The sequence below is a fragment of the Falco naumanni genome, chromosome 3 (assembly GCF_017639655.2).
Source record: "Falco naumanni isolate bFalNau1 chromosome 3, bFalNau1.pat, whole genome shotgun sequence".
Lineage (NCBI taxonomy): Eukaryota > Metazoa > Chordata > Aves > Falconiformes > Falconidae > Falco > Falco naumanni.
Window position 1 is genome coordinate 46,692,434 of NC_054056.1, and position 17,793 is coordinate 46,710,226.

The 17,793-nt window shown below is 40.0% G+C and overlaps 1 protein-coding gene across 1 annotated transcript; it reads right to left on the reverse strand.

The window, feature by feature from the left end:
* Positions 1-298: 298 nt before the first annotated feature.
* FH (fumarate hydratase) lies at positions 299-17,397 on the reverse strand. The gene is given in 11 exon segments (XM_040586797.1): positions 299-498; positions 1,051-1,204; positions 2,807-2,934; positions 4,111-4,314; positions 6,095-6,260; positions 7,180-7,362; positions 8,312-8,488; positions 11,014-11,124; positions 11,891-12,025; positions 17,206-17,248; positions 17,250-17,397. Coding segments are annotated over 11 exon segments (1,518 nt in total). The 5' UTR covers positions 17,324-17,397; the 3' UTR covers positions 299-355.
* Positions 17,398-17,793: the final 396 nt, after the last annotated feature.

Below are 17,793 nucleotides of genomic sequence, written 5' to 3' on the forward strand. Positions count from 1 at the left end.
TTGGCCGTGTGGGGCCGCCGGCATGACAGACAGCTGCGCCGCAGCCGAAGACGTTTCCTCCCTCCGCACGTAGGGTGCCACCTACGCGTAAGCTGCGGGGCGGGCAGCACCCGTCCGGAACTGCCGTCGCCTCCTAAAAAAATACCTTTCAAGTTACATCTGCACTGACATTCTGTTGCGTTTTTTTTTTTTTTTAATAAAAAAAAATATCGCTGTAGAACCTTCCCCATCAGATCAGTTCATCTGATATGTTAAAAAAGCAATACCATGAACATCTGTGAAACAAAAGCATAAGCTATTTGTTTTATTTTATTTATTTTTTATGTTAAGAATGCTTTTATTTTTTTTACCGAAGTTACTGAGGACCCAACATATCTTTGGGCTTCACCCACTGATCAAACTGGTCTGATGTAAGGAATCCGAGCTTCAAAGCAGCTTCTTTTAACGTCGTCCCTTCTTTGTGCGCCGTTTTGGCAATCTTGGCTGCTTTATCGTACCCTGTAACAAAATAAGCAAACAAGAGAGCCATTTGCAGTTTCAGACGGTTTCTCAGAGGTGAGGAAAAAATGGGACACTTCGCCTTTGGAGAATTAATTTGCTAGATACTGCTATAACCACTTAACTCAGTTTGCAGTAAATGTGCACAAAGTATTTACACCAACTCCCAATTATGTTATTCTGGTCTTCATGGATTCAGATCAAAGTTTTATATGACCTTCTCCTTTAAAAATAGAATCTCATGTTACAGTCTTTCACTTTTCATTATTATTGGCAGTCAAATCAGGATGACAGGTACACAAATTCTCCCCATCTCCGTTTTTCTACTCCAGTCAGCATTACTTTTATAATGCACTGGTATGGCCATGGCAAGGAGGACACATCTTTTTCAACAGCAAAGGCAGTTGTTTATGTTAAAGTAAATTAACTTTTGGCCTGAGCCATGACTTGGTTTCCTAAACATTGTGACAACATGAATAATGTATGCAAAACAACATTAGCACAAAATATTTCGGTATACTGTTTTGAGAAATTTCTGAGCCTTAAACCTACCTATATGCGGGTTCAGTGCTGTTACCAACATCAGAGATTCACTCATTAGTTTGTTAATCCTGTCCGTATTGGCTTGGATTCCAACCACACAGTTGTCAGTGAAAGAAACACAAGCATCTCCAAGAAGTCTTGCAGAGTTTAAAACGTTTTTAATCTAACAAAAAAAAAGAAAAGAAATACCAACTACTACATTCAGATATTAATAGCTGCACAGTCTGGCACTGTTGTTCATAACCAGTGCACCCCCTGCAATATCCACTTCTTTAACAGTGTATTTGCAGAAATTACAGAAAATTTGCAGAAAAGGAGTACAGTAAATAGTACACCCTCCTCCTTTTGCAAGGTAAGCTCAGCCACTCCTATTTAATGGAATTTGTGAGAAGCATTCAACAGCAGAACTCTTGCATAAAGACAACCAAAGTATGCATAATAATTTTGTTGAAATAATTCTCAAATAACCAAGTAAAAAATACATGGAGGCATCTGATTCATTGTCATTTTCCCCCTCAGGTACCAATCAAGAGAAGACATCTAAAAATATAAAATACAATAATGTCTGGCATTAGTCATGTACTTCGACAATCCAGAACATGCCACTCTCTTATTTGGAGAGGTGTCTGTTTCTATCAAATTTATCTTCTGCTAGGTACATCTCCTGGCTGTTCAACAGGATTACTGGGGGTTTTCCCCTCTTCAAAACTTTTTCTTCTTAGAAGAAATATGTTCAAATCCACAGGAAAAATACATTACCAAAGCAGACACAGTAAGGAAGAGACAAACACAGATTTTGTTGTAAAATTTCAGTGTTCTTTCAGTCATTTCTAACTAGCATAATAAAAAGCAGTATCAGTCAGTATAGGCTGTGCAGAAAAACAGCGTATTACATGCTGCTTCCTTTGTGCTTCTTATTTCTAACAAGACAACAAAACCTCAAAAACTCCTTTAATTTCTATTAGTATTAGGATCTTTTCTGCAAGTCACCTCAATTCTTTTTAAACTATCATTCCTGCCCTAACCTCTATGCTATTCCTTCAACATCTTACACACAGTTCTCCATCTTCTGATTTGATGCTGTTGTTAATATTCTTTTCCTCTTTTTCCTTCTTGGTTTTATGGGGAAAAATAAAAGTAGACAGCCCAAAGAAGAAAATGAGAATTACAACTTGGTGTCAAACATCCAAATTTCAGTACAAGGTGACTTTTAACACTCCATTTGACTTTTTTGATTAAATAGACAGAAGCAGCTGTATCTATCTTGGTGTATCCTGCTCACACTGTCAAAGGGAGCTAAAATTTTAAAAACTGAAGTCTATGACTAATCATTTGAAATTTTGCATGACTCACTTGCCAAAAGCATGTAATCCTTTGGTATTCAGCAGTAACAGAAATTAGTAACAGATAGCTGCTAAAGAAAAAAAAATCTTATTTTTAGCTAAAATGCCAAATTTGCTTTGACATTGACAATATTTTGCCTCAGTTGTTCCTCTCTCCCTGCTTCCTTAGACTGATGATAAGCATACACTGTTAAGATAAAAGCTTTTCTACATAAGATAGTTTCACGTAAAAAAGATTGCCATTTCCCTGTCAAAATAACAAGCACTTAACATACAAAAGAATAAAATTAGTTCTTACAATTTATTAGCTTCTCTAGTGCTTGTATTGAGCAAATATTCACTGAGTATTCTTCCAATGAGTTAACTGATTGTACAAACAACAATCTAAAAAGTCCTAAATATTAAAAACTTTATGAACTTACCATCATGGGTTTAAACACATTCAGTTCAAAATGTCCATTGCTACCTCCTACAGTAACCGCAACATGGTTTCCCATGACTTGGGCTGCCACCATGGTTACAGCTTCACACTGGGTAGGGTTCACTTTCCCTGGTTGCAGAAGGAAGGGAAAAAGGTTACCGAAGAAGGAAGAGGAAGGAAAAAAAAAAACCCACACCACCCCAAACGCAAAACACACTAACCAAAAATCACTAATTTCATCTACCAAATTATATCCAACAGAAGATGTTTTGTAGGAGGTAACATGTCTTACCTGCATCTGTGCAACACAAAAAAAATAATTTTCATAAACGATATTGACTGTACTAGTCCAGTAATTCAGCTAGGATTTTTAAAACAGCTATGACTGCTTCAGCAATCTACCAAGCCTTTGAGAGCTGGATCAAATGTGCGTGAGCCAAACAGCTGTTAATTACCACTGTTTTTAATAGTCAGGAGATTATAACCTGTCTTTACTCATGCAAGTAGGCATTTCTGGTAAATCATTACCAAATCTAGTAGTACTTTTTAAAAGTTGACCAAATTTGTTAAGATTTACTTGTAATAAAATTAGTACACTATGCTTACTTTGCTAGGGAAAAAAAGGTATTAGAAAGGAAGTTTCATGGTTAATTTCATTCCTAGAAATAATCCTATTAACATTAATTATCTGCTTTTTTTAAAGCCATATGCTCATGGCCTGTTTCTTTTACAATTTATCATACAGGAAGAACATGCCTAGAATATTTTTGGATGTACACCATTAATATATACATACATTTTTAGGAGAGAGGCAAGGAATATTACTAATATTATTCCTTCCTTTCGTATCCTCCCATACAATAGCAATAGGATCATTGCAGAAGGGAAAATGTGAGTACGTAACACTAACCATGCTAGGAAGTAAAGACAGAAGTCAATTTACATCATGATATTGCTACAATTTCATAGATTAGATCATTTACAGCTTGTTTCAGAAAAGCCTTTACCTAAAAATTTTAGAGGTCTTGCAATTCTAAAAGAAAGTTTTGAGAAGTATACTTCTTTATTAATAAGTCATACATTTACAGATTCTACTCTCCCCCACATATTTGCCAACACAGCTGTACAAGAAAGTATTTTTATGGCCACCAAGTTTGGCAAAAAGTGGCAGAACATAAAAACTGACAGAAGTGTTGAATCATGGACTTACTGACATTTGTGGTGGTGTTTGGCAAGTATCTGTTAAGAATTAGTGGTCTGAAACAAAAGAAACAGGCAATTTCTTGCTGTATGTTTTCTCTGTACCTGGCATGATGCTGCTTCCTGGTTCATTTTCAGGCAGAATGAGTTCTCCTAGTCCAGACCGTGGCCCAGAACCCAGGAAACGAATATCATTAGCTATTTTCATCAGGCTACATGCCACTGTGTTCATAGCTCCACTGAGTTCAACTAGAGCATCATGAGCAGCAAGAGCTTCAAACTTATTTGGAGCAGTGACAAAAGGCAAACCTACAGGGAGGTGGGTGAAATATTAGACCAGTGAGGCACTTCCTTGCAGACATAAAACAGACAATCAAACACATAATTAGCTCAATAAAAAACCCCCAACACCTAGTAATATGAAGATCCCCTCTCTTCTCTAGACCTTTTCTCACAAATGTATTTCTTAAACAGATTAAATTCAAGACACAATAGAAGTCACTAAAACACAGAAGAAACATGAAATTTGAGCATTTACCCATAACAAAGGTACACATTTCAAGCTTTCATACTGTGTTGCATACTAATTACTGCTTTTGCACCACAATATTTTGTGAATGTCAATGATCTCCTACAGCTTAGCCCAAACTTACGTATTTCTTCCATTAAATTGTTAGATTCCTTAGATTATCAATTGCTGTGATGCCTTCTTTCAGTTATGAAAATAGAGGGTTTTGCAGTACAGTGCAGACTTTAGGAGAAATAAAAAGTAATCACAATGGAATTAGCTAATTAAAGAAGAAAAGATGCAGCCACGTTGTTATCAGCACTGGAAGAGAACAGCAAACCAGACAGAACATCTGAAAGCTGGTTCAGAGTTAGGAGGATGCTTGAAACTGCTGCCAACACCAAGCGCACAGGAGCAATGGAAGTAACAGCTCTGTTTACATTAATTAAATGCCTGAGATTTAAGGCTAGGTTCTGTAACGAAAAAAATTTTCTTCAGAGCTTTGCCCTAAAAGAAAACTCTCAGCAGTATGTTATTAGTGGTAAAGGACATCACTAAGGACCAAATGTGAGCTGAACTTCTGCCCTGCAAAACTACTGGTCTGAGTTTACATTACCAGTTCAAAGAGCAGCATAACCACCATTATTCCTTGTGTTTTCCAGTTCCCACCAAATACCAAATCCTGCCCAGTTTGCATGGGCTTCTGAATTGCATAGCTGCTTTCTCAGATGCAGAGTTCATTCCAAACTTCCCCTATAAGAACATGTGGAACTTCAAGAGCCTGCCCTACTTGTTTTAAATTTGTACAACCTGTCCATATAGTACACCTAACAAGCATTAAGATGGGAGAGCTCCCTGACACCACCGATGGCTTCTTCAAGCACCGAAACAAGCCCTGTACTGCTTCTCAGCAGTTGTTTATGACAAGTTACTTCTTCCCTCTCTGGGTACAAGAAAGTCTTGACCCTCTACAAGGCAGTGAATAACAGATGCAATAAAACAAAAATACTGTTGATAAGCAGTTTCAGATTTTACAGCAAATTTGACAGATGTACACATTTATTTGAGGGTATTTTAAAACTGACACTGTGACACAGAAGATCTGGTTTACAGATCCAAAAACTCAGTGGCTCTGTAAATTAAGCTTTAGGATCTATAATGACAGCACCAAAAAAATCAGACAGCTAACTTTTACTCCTTCACATGAAAAAACACTTTGGGGGGGTTGTTTTTCCTTCTTTTGTGCCAGGTTAGTGATTAAGAGCCAGAGGAGCAAAGATCAAGACAGAAGCATTACAGCTGAGCTAATAACAGAAGCCTGAAACTGTATCCGTCTCCAATAAGCCTTGCTCAGAAAAGCATGGTAATTGCAGTCACTTTCAATGCACTGAGTATAATTATAAAAATACATTACATTAAAAGTATAAGGCATGTAACATACAGCATTAACAGAAAATTTCATGTTAAAACATAAATACAATCTGAGCTTATGACAAGTATGGAAACTGAAAGATTTAGTTTTAATTTGACTGTATGTTACATATACTGCTTTATTGATAACTCTGAAATATCATTCCTCACCTGTCAGTTCTGCCACTTTAGCAGCAACTTTCTCAGCAAAGCCAATTCTTGTGTTCAATCCCGTACCAACTGCAGTCCCACCAGCTGCCAGCTGATACACTCTTGGCATGGTTGACTCAATCCTAGCCACACCATATTTAATTTGTTGCACATAGCCACTAAATTCCTTTGAAAGAAAGGAGAGGGGGAAGCAACAACAACGATCAAGAATAAACATCCAGAATTATTTACATTTTTAACAAGATTAGACTAATTTCTTTAAAATCATGAAGGCATTGAACTTTACCCAGATGCTAAAACATAGCATGTTCTCATTAAGAGGGAAAGTTTACATATATTAGAAGACTGCTCTCACACCAGAAACAATTACACATAAAACCAATCTGCATACATAAAAATGTATACACAACCCATCCTTCTCTTGCCTTTTATCTCAGTTGTGTACTTAAGTAAGATCTGAATCCACGGTAAATCACCTCTCGGACTAAACTAATGTTCTCAAGGTACAAACAGAGAAATGGATCTTGGGCTTTGTTACCTTACTTCTAGTCACTAAAAAACCCCACCCATACATTCTTGGAAAAAATCCACAAACCTTACATGGATTTTTATCAATTCAGTTTATGATAACAAAGATTTGCTATCTTTGTAATACATATCTATATATAAAAATAAGTCATGTATCAAAGATTTTCATTCCAAATAGTAGGTTTATGTGTTGGCAAAACCTTGTTCATATAAGTTTACAGATTACAAACTATCTTCTTCCTTGCAATGTCAGTGTAATAGAAATACCATGTTGTGTTATTTGGTAATGGAACAAAATTTAAAAATTATTTGTATCTTACTACTGTTAGAAGTATAACACATATGAAAAAAAATCAAGAAAATCTGTGATGCAGTTATTAGAGTACAGCATCCAACGAACTCCAATAAAGATGAAAATACTCAGACTGAGAACTAGCTAATTTCCTATAATTTCTCTTAAACGATCAACTTAATGTAGGTGTCCTCAAATTTATCTGGGTTTCCTCCTATGCATTTACAAGAATTTTCCAAACAAATGCATAATTTGGGGTTTTTACCTGTCCAAGCGTAAGTGGAACAGCATCTTGTGTATGAGTGCGTCCTATTTTTATTATTTGGGAAAACTCTTTGGATTTTCCTTCAAGAGCATTCTGTAGCTTCTTTAGTCCAGGTAACAATACCTCATTAACCTCCTGGGCAGCAGCAATATGCATTGCTGTTGGGAAAGTGTCATTTGAACTCTGTGAAGGAAATTCAAGAAATTTATTTACAAGCTTTTCTCACCATTATTGTTGTAAGATGTATGTGTACAGGTTTATTCTCTTTACTTTACAAACAAGAAGAAACTAAACTAAGAGTAAGCAATTTAGGAGTGTTCCACAAGTCAATCTGCAGAAATAACCAAATCTTTCAAATTCCAGTCCAGCACCTTATTGATAAAATCAACTTTTAATGATTATGCCCACAGAAAGCTAAATTGAGTAGATTGTTCAAAACAACATTGGGACAAAAAAAAAAAAAGAAAAATAATCACTGTAGTAGTTATGAGAGAAGAGGAACAAATGGATGAATGGTTTTAAAGGAATTGTAGGTGACTAGAACATCTATTACATGTTGCTTTGATAATGTTAAACTCATAGCTCACAGGATATTGAGTAGGCACAAAAGACCAGGAAGTGATATAAGCAAGTCAGTAGCTTAAAACTTCAGCTAATCTGAAGTATCAAGAGTGGAATACACTAAAAATGTCTACCATGGTCCCTGGGAAGAAGAAGGAAAAAAAAAAGGTATTTCATTTACTAATTACAGGACTTCAGCCATTTTTATCATTCTTTCTATGTGCTTTATACAACTATTATGGAGATTAACAGTCACAAGTACCCAACTTTGAGAAACTGGATCCATATTTAACTTCTTTCAAGACTAGAAGTGGTTGTCACAAGGCACCTCTGGCCACTACATTATGTGTGAATTTATCTGTCATGAGTGAGTTCAAAGTTTTTAATCTAAAACGTCATACTGTCACTGACAAACATTTTAAAGTTCATTTAAACTGAAAAACTTGGAAAATTGTTGACAAAGCTGTACACAAAACTTCTTTTTAAAAAATCTAAATAACAAGAGAATTCAAAATTGACAATTAAAAAAAAGCTTTTGACATTAAAAGAAGTATAATACAAGTATAAGGACCTGGCTTTTGTTAACATGATCATTTGGATGTACTGGGGTTTTGCTCCCCAGTTTACCCCCCATTATCTCAATGGCTCTGTTGCTGATGACTTCATTGACATTCATATTGGTTTGAGTTCCAGACCCAGTCTGCCACACCACCAATGGAAAGTGATCATTTAATTTTCCTTCAGCTACCTATAATGGAAAAAGAGAGAAAAGTTGTTCTACTGGAACAAAAAAAGTTAAAAAGCATAAACCTGGGAATTTTCTAGCTATAATTGAAATAATGTTCTCCATTATATTTGTAAATCTACATGTAGCAATTGTGAATTGATACCAGAATAATTAAGTGTGATGTAATACCAGATACTAAAGGAGCAAAAAACTTGTGCCATGCTTTCTGAAGATGCTGAGTGCTGAAACAGAGAAACAGATAATTTGATTTCATGTTCTACAGTCACAGAAAGAAAAGCTTTTTAAAAGTTCGTTTAGCTTACAACTTCTTTTTCCCAAACAATGCAGATAATTTTTTTAAGTCCAAAACCATCGTCCCCTTCCCAATCTTTAAAGAAATCTGGATTCTAATCCTCCTGGAACTAGAAGTAGTACATGCTGGTTCTCCATTCCGGAGTTATTTGCTCAGGTTAGTTCGGTCTCTCAGGCAAGGGAAATTACTTAAGTAGTTTCTCAATCAGAGCATGTAACGTGCTTCAGGGTACTGATTCAGTGTTGTGCCTCCTTAAGACCATCCTCTGAGTGTCAGAAATCAGTTTTCAGATGGTCCTTGCCTGTTTACAAATTTCTCATCATCATAGGTGCACTGCTTTCTCCTAGGAAATCAAGCTCAACAGCTGTGCAGTTTCATCATGAACACTGATCACAGCTACACAACCATTTGAATTAGAGGCATTCAGAAATCCATTCCTTACGGGAAGTAGTCCCCTAGAAGATGTGCTTTTGCCAAAGATCATCTGTCATGCACACACAGTAATTATTTGTATAACTGGACTCTGAAATTTCTTCAGAAATAAATTTCATACAGGGAAGTTCCAGACCTCTTACACCTACAGACATTAGATTTTGCATCAATAAAATGAGCCAGCAGATGGATGCTGGTATCAAACACCTTCTTCCTGTAAGGCACGCTTTCCCTAGTACTGCCCTGGACCTACATGGCTGTAAATTGAGAGGTACCTAAAACAGACTCATGACTGTCTTTACTGTACCTCAACTGTAACTGAAAATGTTGCACATATAAACAAGTGAGAGAACCACATGGACGTAAAAAGATTCCTATGTACTGACTTGCTGATTACCCATGGGAACAAGGTCCTGATCGGCCAAAGATGGCTATACCAACTGACATCTTCAGTAGGTAGGCTGTAACAACTACCATCTCAAATCAAAACGGAACAGGTACAAACACTCTCCTGTTCAATCTACATTTTTTGGAGGCTGTTGAACCTGATAAGCATTTAGAGATTTTTCTAAATGTGTGTTTGTGATAGTATCAACATCTGTGCTGAGAATTATCACCCCTGTACATAGTAGCTTCAGAAAAGTTGAAAATGCAAAGCAATGGACCTGTTGTCAGAACTCTAAGGCTAGATAACTATCTCCAGATTATCAGGACACATTAATCCTCCTGGAATCATGCTTTTCAGGAAAGGATCTGCATTTCCCATCTTATACAGGGGCAAAGTTCCCATCTCCAAGAGTAACTTGATTTATCACTGTATCTCTTTCTTTTTCAGTTCTATTATTTTGGAGGTAAGGGAAAGGGTATCACTGCAGGAGTGTTTTTAAAACACAACAAAGCAGCCCCAAACAACTTTCAGAACTCATGAATCTGTAAGTAGCCTTTAGCTACCAAAACTTCTGATCTACCTTTAACTAGAAGAACCCTAGAAACCACAAAAACAGCCTGGACTATTCTGGAGTTCTCCAAAGCTCTTGAGTCTTGGGACTTACAGTGCTACAGCTGACAGAGGATAAGGCTTCTGCAAGTACTTAAATATTTTTAAGCTAGTCAAACAAGCGAGCTCTGTAAAACAATGCTTCTAAATAAATATATCTGTTGCTTTACAGAAAGCAACACACCTGGTATTACCATACCTCCATAACTCTGCACTTGGGTGGCACTTATATCCTGAGAAAGAGAAGATGCCTCTGTTTGTCACATCATGTCCTCTTTAGCTATAAAAGTGATACTTAAAAAGCACAGATTTATTAATAAACTTAAGTCTGAAGAAGGAATAGACTAGTAACAGAGACACTATTGAGACTGCAGGTGGTTTTCACATTTCTAAGATCCAATTGCTTAACAAACAAAAAAGCTTTCCTTGGCATGTCAGACCACGTTAGCGGAATGAAACTAGATTCTATTCCTCTCCTGTTTTTTTTTTTTATACTGTTCATCTGATAAGAGTCAACACTGTGCAAGTAATGAGCAGTCGTAACAGATGGGGGAAATTATCTTTATACCAAAGTATCAAAATGCATTTAAACAGTCATTTCCATTTCTATAAATGTCAGAATTAAAATAGTAAAACATTAAGTAAATGATACCTCAACGTGAAACACAAAATTTACTAACACTAAATGCCTTCCTCTAACAATTTGAGAAATCCAAGAGGTCTTCCCCTAGCCTTCAAATCTTCCGTGAAAAGCTTAACAAAAATACAATGACAGATCTAGTATTGTGAACAGTTTGTTCCTACCTCATTTGCCGCCTTTATAATAGCATTAGCAATCTTTGGGTCAAGACCATAATCTTGATTTACTTCAGCAGCGGCTCTCTTCAGGATGCCAAAAGCCCTTATAACTTGAACCTGAGACACAAGAGTAAGTTTAAACATGGGTTTTTTTTCCTCCAAAGGACATTTCAGGAACTTATAGTGAAGGTCTAGCTGTAAACCAAATTCCTTCTGGACTTAAATCCAGCAGCAGTCCATCAACCAAACCAAAGAGCCATCAGGTCACATGACCTATGCTTCTATTAACAGTAACATTTATCCAAGCAGTCCAGATACCAGTACACAGCTTAACTCCAGGTATGCTTTGCATATAAAAAAAGATTACATGCATTAAAATGAACAGAAAAGGAGAACTGATTTCATTTCTAAAATAACCTTTTCAAGGGCAAACTGACATGATGTTTCAACACATGGAAGTCCAGTATATGACAAAGCACATGCACACTAATGCTCTATGGAAAAATTACACATGAAAAAGTAACTTCATATCAACTCATGCTACACTAAACATCTTCAGTAACAAGCTATATAACACTACAGCAAACAAATCATTCCATTCAGTTTGTTTTCAGAAAAATGAGAGAAAAGATTTCTGTTAATCCTGGTTATCAAAAAAATTAAGCAACGCAATAGCATAATTATTCAAAAGCAACATTCAATTTATTTAAATGCAACAAAAAATATTTCTACCACAGAACAGTTATCTTGCCATGGAATTTCTAATTTTAATTAAAATTCAAAGTTGCTCATATTCCCAGCAAAAGTCTAAGAAGAAGGTATTCACTATCACAACCCAAATGTAGTTAAAGAAAAGAAATCAACATAGATTTGAATTACTTACTGGCATCCTTTCTGAAACACCTCCAATCTTGAAGTTCATTGTAGATCTTACAGTCTGGGCACCATAGTATTTGTCACTTGGGACCTTCAGTTCACCAAACGTATCATATTCTATCCTAAAAGCCTCTTGAGTGGACTGTGGCAAAGGAAAAACAAAAACATTTCAAACACTGGCAAACAGCACATCCTTTTTGAAAGCAGGTACAGGTAAGAAAAAGTGTTCGAGGGTGAAAAACATAAAACAAAGACACTTAGCTAGTCATAGGTATTTTTCTAATTGTATCTTCAAAGTTAAGACATTTTTCTAGTTTGAGCACCTGTCTCAGTAAAAGTCACAACTACTAACATTGTGTAACCTAGCAGACCCACTGCTGACAGGCAGCACTACAAGACTTAAGACTTCGGGTAGCATCCACCCGTCAACATACACGTAACAATCCCTATTTGAAATCCACACTGCCCATTAGACTTAAGAAAAATACTGAAAGGGAGGAACTGACTAATTCAGTAACAAGTTACTAACAATCACCTTCTTAAGCCTAACAATCCAGTAACGCAGTTGCCCTAGATGTGCAACACAAAGAAACTGCATCTAGGTATTTTTTGTGCAATATTTATGTAAGGCAATATTTCTGTATCAGGTATAACCTGCATTGGTATATACATGAATTATTATCTAACACAGCAAGAGGTAAATTAATTTTCACTGACATACACCAACTAAAAAGTAATTTTTTACTTTTTGTTGAAACAATTAATTAATTTGTGATGATGTGATCACATTCAGATGCAGCTCTACAAAGATTACCAGGCTGGACAGGAAAGAGCAGTTTACTCTTCCTCTCCCCAGGCCTTGGTCAGTAAAGTCCCACATTTCTGTGAGGAAGGTGTCCATCCTTCCCGAGAACAGACTACCTTCTTGCAAAGTGTTGAGGAAGTGAAATAAGTATTTTTTTAAATCTTAATCATAGATAAACCAATCCCAACTCCATAGGTAGGGTATATACATATATAATGCCAGGCTCCGACCTAACCATGACCCTCAAGGGTGAGTCCTTGGGAAAGCTCTATCACAGCATCAAGTCACAGTTGCAGTGCAGAGAAAGAAGAAAATCAGATGTTAAGAACTATGAGAAAAAGCAGAGGATACAGAAAGAAACATTGTTGTGCCACCATCACTCATTTATACTCTGAAGTCTTTGTGCAGATTTGGTTCTTCCATCTCCAAAAAGCAGAAATAGTTCAAAGAAAGGCAATAAAGTTGATGAAAGGCAGGGAACAGAACTTTCTTAAAACAACTGACTTTTCTGTTCAGAAAAGAGACATCTTGAGGATTGAAGGAAAACTGAGGTCAATAAAAGCATTGGTAGAATGGTGATGGGCATTAGCTGCTCACTGTCTCTTCCAATACAAGGAACGGGAGCCGTAACATTAGGCTAGTAACAACCAGGTTCAAAGCAAGGAAAGGGAAGCAGCTCTTCACACAAGTAGCAGACAGACTAAACTCCTTGCCAGCTGAGGCTATGGATGCAAGAACTCCGCACAAGTTCAGGGAAGATAAATACTCAGAAGGAAGATATAAATTGGGTCATTATACAGACAAACCCCAGACTCAGGAAATGCCCTGATGTGAAAGTGAAGACTCTGGGTCAGAACACGAGGAAAGCATTGTATACATTTGCACAGTTCTTACTGTTCCCTAGGTGTCCACTTCTGAAGTCAGTCTGTACCCCTCTTTTCTTGGTCTGTTTTACTTGCTCCTCGCTTGGTGGGTCTCAGTCTTCTTGGACAGAAGCACATCTGGGTATTGGTCAGAGCACCCTGTCCAGCAGCACTGACTTTGCAGCAGCCTACCCAGGCCCGCATCACCACGCACAGCAAGCTGCAGGCAGTAGCGATGCAGGGGGGTGTATCAGCCTTTTTACTGTCCTAAGCAGCGTTCCAACCAGATGGAGATGATCTGCCATCAGGTACTCCAACAGTCACATACCAGAGGCACCAGACACTTGCTTGGAGCACTCTTGCAGGGCAGGTGGTGCACGTGACCCAAAAGAAACTGCGACCAAGCCCACAAACAGTAAAGGTTAGCTCTAGAATTGCTGTCTTGTTCCCCACACCTTGTGTTTCAGCTCATGCTCTCCCAGATGCTGACCCCAGAAGAATACAAAGCTTAGTGTGGACCAGTATGCCATTCCCATGTTCTTTAATCCTCTTTATCCTATTTTAGTCACTTAGCATTCATTTACATGCTAACAAGAAGCAGAACACAGTCGATACTTCTTTAGTATCTCACTACCAAAAATTTTTAATAGGGATGCTTGTGGGTCTTATTGTACACATGCATAAACAAATATTCCAACTGCAGGGACCACTAACACACGGTCTCCAAAATCCCTACTTTTGATATTTGCACACCTTGTGTAAGCAGACAATGTCAGGCTTTCCCTAGAGCTGAATAAGCAGAACCAATTTGGCTCCAAGCCCTGCTCTTGATGTCATCAGTGGTTCAATCACCGAAAGTATCCATACTCAAACAAGATATAATAGTTAAACTACCTGTAACCTTTTAGACAAAAAAGCTAGCAGCTGCACCATTGATTCCTCAAACTTATGTAATTCCGTCAACAATGATGAAACAAAGATAAAAAGGATCAGCCATTCCTATGTTCTTATAACCTTCTCGTACAAGTACCTTTTAACAATGAAACCCTGTTATTAAAAAAATTACTTCCCTAGCCAGTTCTATGTTATACACATTCACAAACTCCAAGGAAGTTAACAGGGTAAGGTACTTTAAGCTGAATGTCATTTGCTGATTAATAAAGTAACAGGTGACATTAGGTAAAATAGAAAAGTGGTATTTTTCATACACACTAAAGTAACTAAACTTCAGCATTACCTTCAGACTAACATAGCAGCCTGCAGAAATCACTGTCTGAAATTTTATGTTAAAAACCTGCTTCCCTCACTCCTTAGAATTCACCCTCTTGACTGGCTTTATGAGCTGAAGGTCCCAGTTCCCGTACCTGAAGCAGTTTCCGTAGTCACTCCCTGACCTAGGGAACCTGCTGTAAAATGGTGCAATGGCAGCACACTGGTGAGAGCCCTCTCTTCCCCCACCACTGCGCCGCAGGGGAAGCCAGGAGACCCAGCAACCCTGCCACAAGCCAAGGCAAACTCCTACGACTACTTAATTTCTGTCAAAGCTACAGTAAGTCTCAGCTCAGAGCTACTCTTCCTCACCTTTACAAAACAAGCATTTATTTATTTATTTTTTTAAGAGCCCCGACAAGGTGTGCTCTGCCCTCCAAAATCACAAGTTGCCATACAGCAAAGCTTACACAGTTAAGCAAATATTACTGCACTTTTGCCTTGTCGCAGGGAACTAATCAGCTAGAAACGATTGCACCATAGATTGCACTGGAGATACTCGGATGGCAGAGCTGCAGCAGTAATGCTTCCTGTGGAAAATTACATTCTGATTTATAGATGCAGCAATCCTGGATATTTCAGTGCAAAAGAATCATCATTTCTAGCATGTCAAAACCAACCTTTCAAGGCCAGCAGAAAACAGAATTTGTGCTCAACTGCTCTCCTTAAGTAGATGAAGAATGTTTGCATCTTTAAATGTCATTTCTCCTCTGGAATAGTCACAAATTCTGAAATTTACTCTTTAGAAACCAAAGTCAAGTATTTTAAAACATTCAGCTGAATAAGGACCATTGCGACCACAACTGCATTTAAAACATCTTGTGCAATTTAGCGCCAAGTTAAGGCAACAGAATAGCCACACCGCAGGACAGCACGTACGTTTGGTTGTGTCTACACAAAATACTCCGAAACAACTCTTGCTGCCGAAAAATCTCTACAAACATAAAAATGTGGTGGGTTTTTTTGTTTATTTTCAGATTTAAATACCAGTTGGTATATTTTTTGGTGGTCCTATTGGAAATAAAAACATACAAAGTTTTCCTGTAAGAATTTGACAGCTGCTTGAGTTCCAAATTCACTTGAGGGACATTTTGCTCAAACTACTGCCGTTATTTAAACCCAAGCAATAAATAATACATGTTTACAGGACAGGTCATATTTCTAACCGGCAAAGATCAAACCACGTTCCTTGTAAGATTGCAGCCTTTCATAAGTACTAGATCTTCAACGAGTAAATGAAGGACATGATCTAAACAGAAAAATAAAAAATGGAACCATGTGACAGGCCAATAGTTTGAGTTAGTCTGCTCTGAGGGTTTTTTATATATCTTTTGATATATAGTTTTCTTATACCGGTATACGTTTCATTCACCATGCAGCTCATTTGCTCATTGGGAAGCTTGTTCTTTTAAATGCCATTTTCTACACCTTAATCAACATCACAGATTGGAAATTAACGTTCTAGTTGAAATTTATTAACTAATTTAATAAACCAGTGAATTAATAAAAACCTAAACACCTCACTTACTCTTCTGACAGTCTAAGTTACCCCTTTGCTTTATGGTCTGAACTTACAGAGATGCACCTGAGCCTCAGGCGTCCGCGTGCCACCCTAGCTGCTGTACTGAGATTTGAAGTTCCGCAGCCGGATTTACACTTCTGTGTCTACATTGAACCAGGTGCAGTAAACCAGCCCCAGTCGCCTTTCGGCCCGGCAGTGGCCTGACCGTACCTGCCCCGTAACCGGGGATCCCTGCTCGAGGTCTCGGGCAGGCTCAGCTGAAAGCGCCCGTTTTCAGGCAGCCCCACCGCGACGCTTTCCCCGAGCAGCCCGTGTGTGGAAGGACACGGCCTTTTCTCACTTGCACCTCCACGGCTCCCAGAACAGGCCAGAAATCCCTGCGGAAGAAGCCGCTGCACGCCGCCGCTCCGCCGCCGCGGGCCCTGCCGCACCGCCCGTCCCGCCGACCGGCCAGGACGGCTCACGGCACGGACCTGCCCCAGGCAGCGCACCCGAACGGCTGCGCGCCGCACGGACCGGCCCCCCGGGGTAACCCCCGCCTCGGGGCTGGCGAGCCGGGCCCCGGCAGGGCGCCGGGCGCGGACGGGCCCCGCAGGCCCCCCCGGCGGAAGAGGGACGAGCCTGGCAGGGCGCGGCGGCAACACCTTCCCCGCCGGACTGAAGCCCCGCTGCCGGGACCGGCCTTGCCGCCGTTCCCTCGGGCGGCGCGCGCGCCCGCTCCCCCCTCCCGGGCGGCGAAGGGCGGGGGGGGCCGCCGGAGGGTCGCGCGCGCCGGCGGGCGCCGGGGGAGGAGTCACGGCGGCGGGGGCCGCCAGCGGCAGTTAGAGGTCACCGCGCCCCCGCCCCCCCCGGCCCGTGCTCACCATGGCGGCGCGCGGCGGCGGGGCCCAGCGGGCGGCGGCGGCGCGCGGGGGGCGGCGGGCGCGCGAGGAGGCCGGCGGAGCAGCCCAGGCGGCGGCAGGCGCGGAGTGAGCGGTGCATGGTGACGGCGGCGGGGAGCAGCGCCGGGGGCCGGCCGCGGGGAGGGGAGAGCCGGCGGGACCGCCCCGGACCAGCGTCGAGGTGGCAGAGGCGCCTGCCGTCGCAGAGGCTGCGCCCGGCGCTGCTGCGGGGCGGGGCCTGCCGGGCCGAGGGGGCGGGGCCTGCGCAGCGGGACGCCCTTCCCGCGCCCGCCTGAGAACCGGCGCCTCTGCGCGAAGGGCTGCGGGGAAGGCACGGAAACGGCTGCTGCCAGGCGAGGGAAAGAAGGTGTTAGCTTATTACTGTACTCTTTTTAAAGGCGTATGAAACATTACTCGCGGCTTTTCCCATAAAAAGGCAAAGTCAAGATACAATCCCCTTTTCGCCTTTCTGCCCGTGCAAGAGTAGCGCTTCGATATGCTACTTTCCCCCAGACCCATCCCAACACCCTACTGTAAGGTAAAGAAATACTGCAAGAGTAAATATGGTGT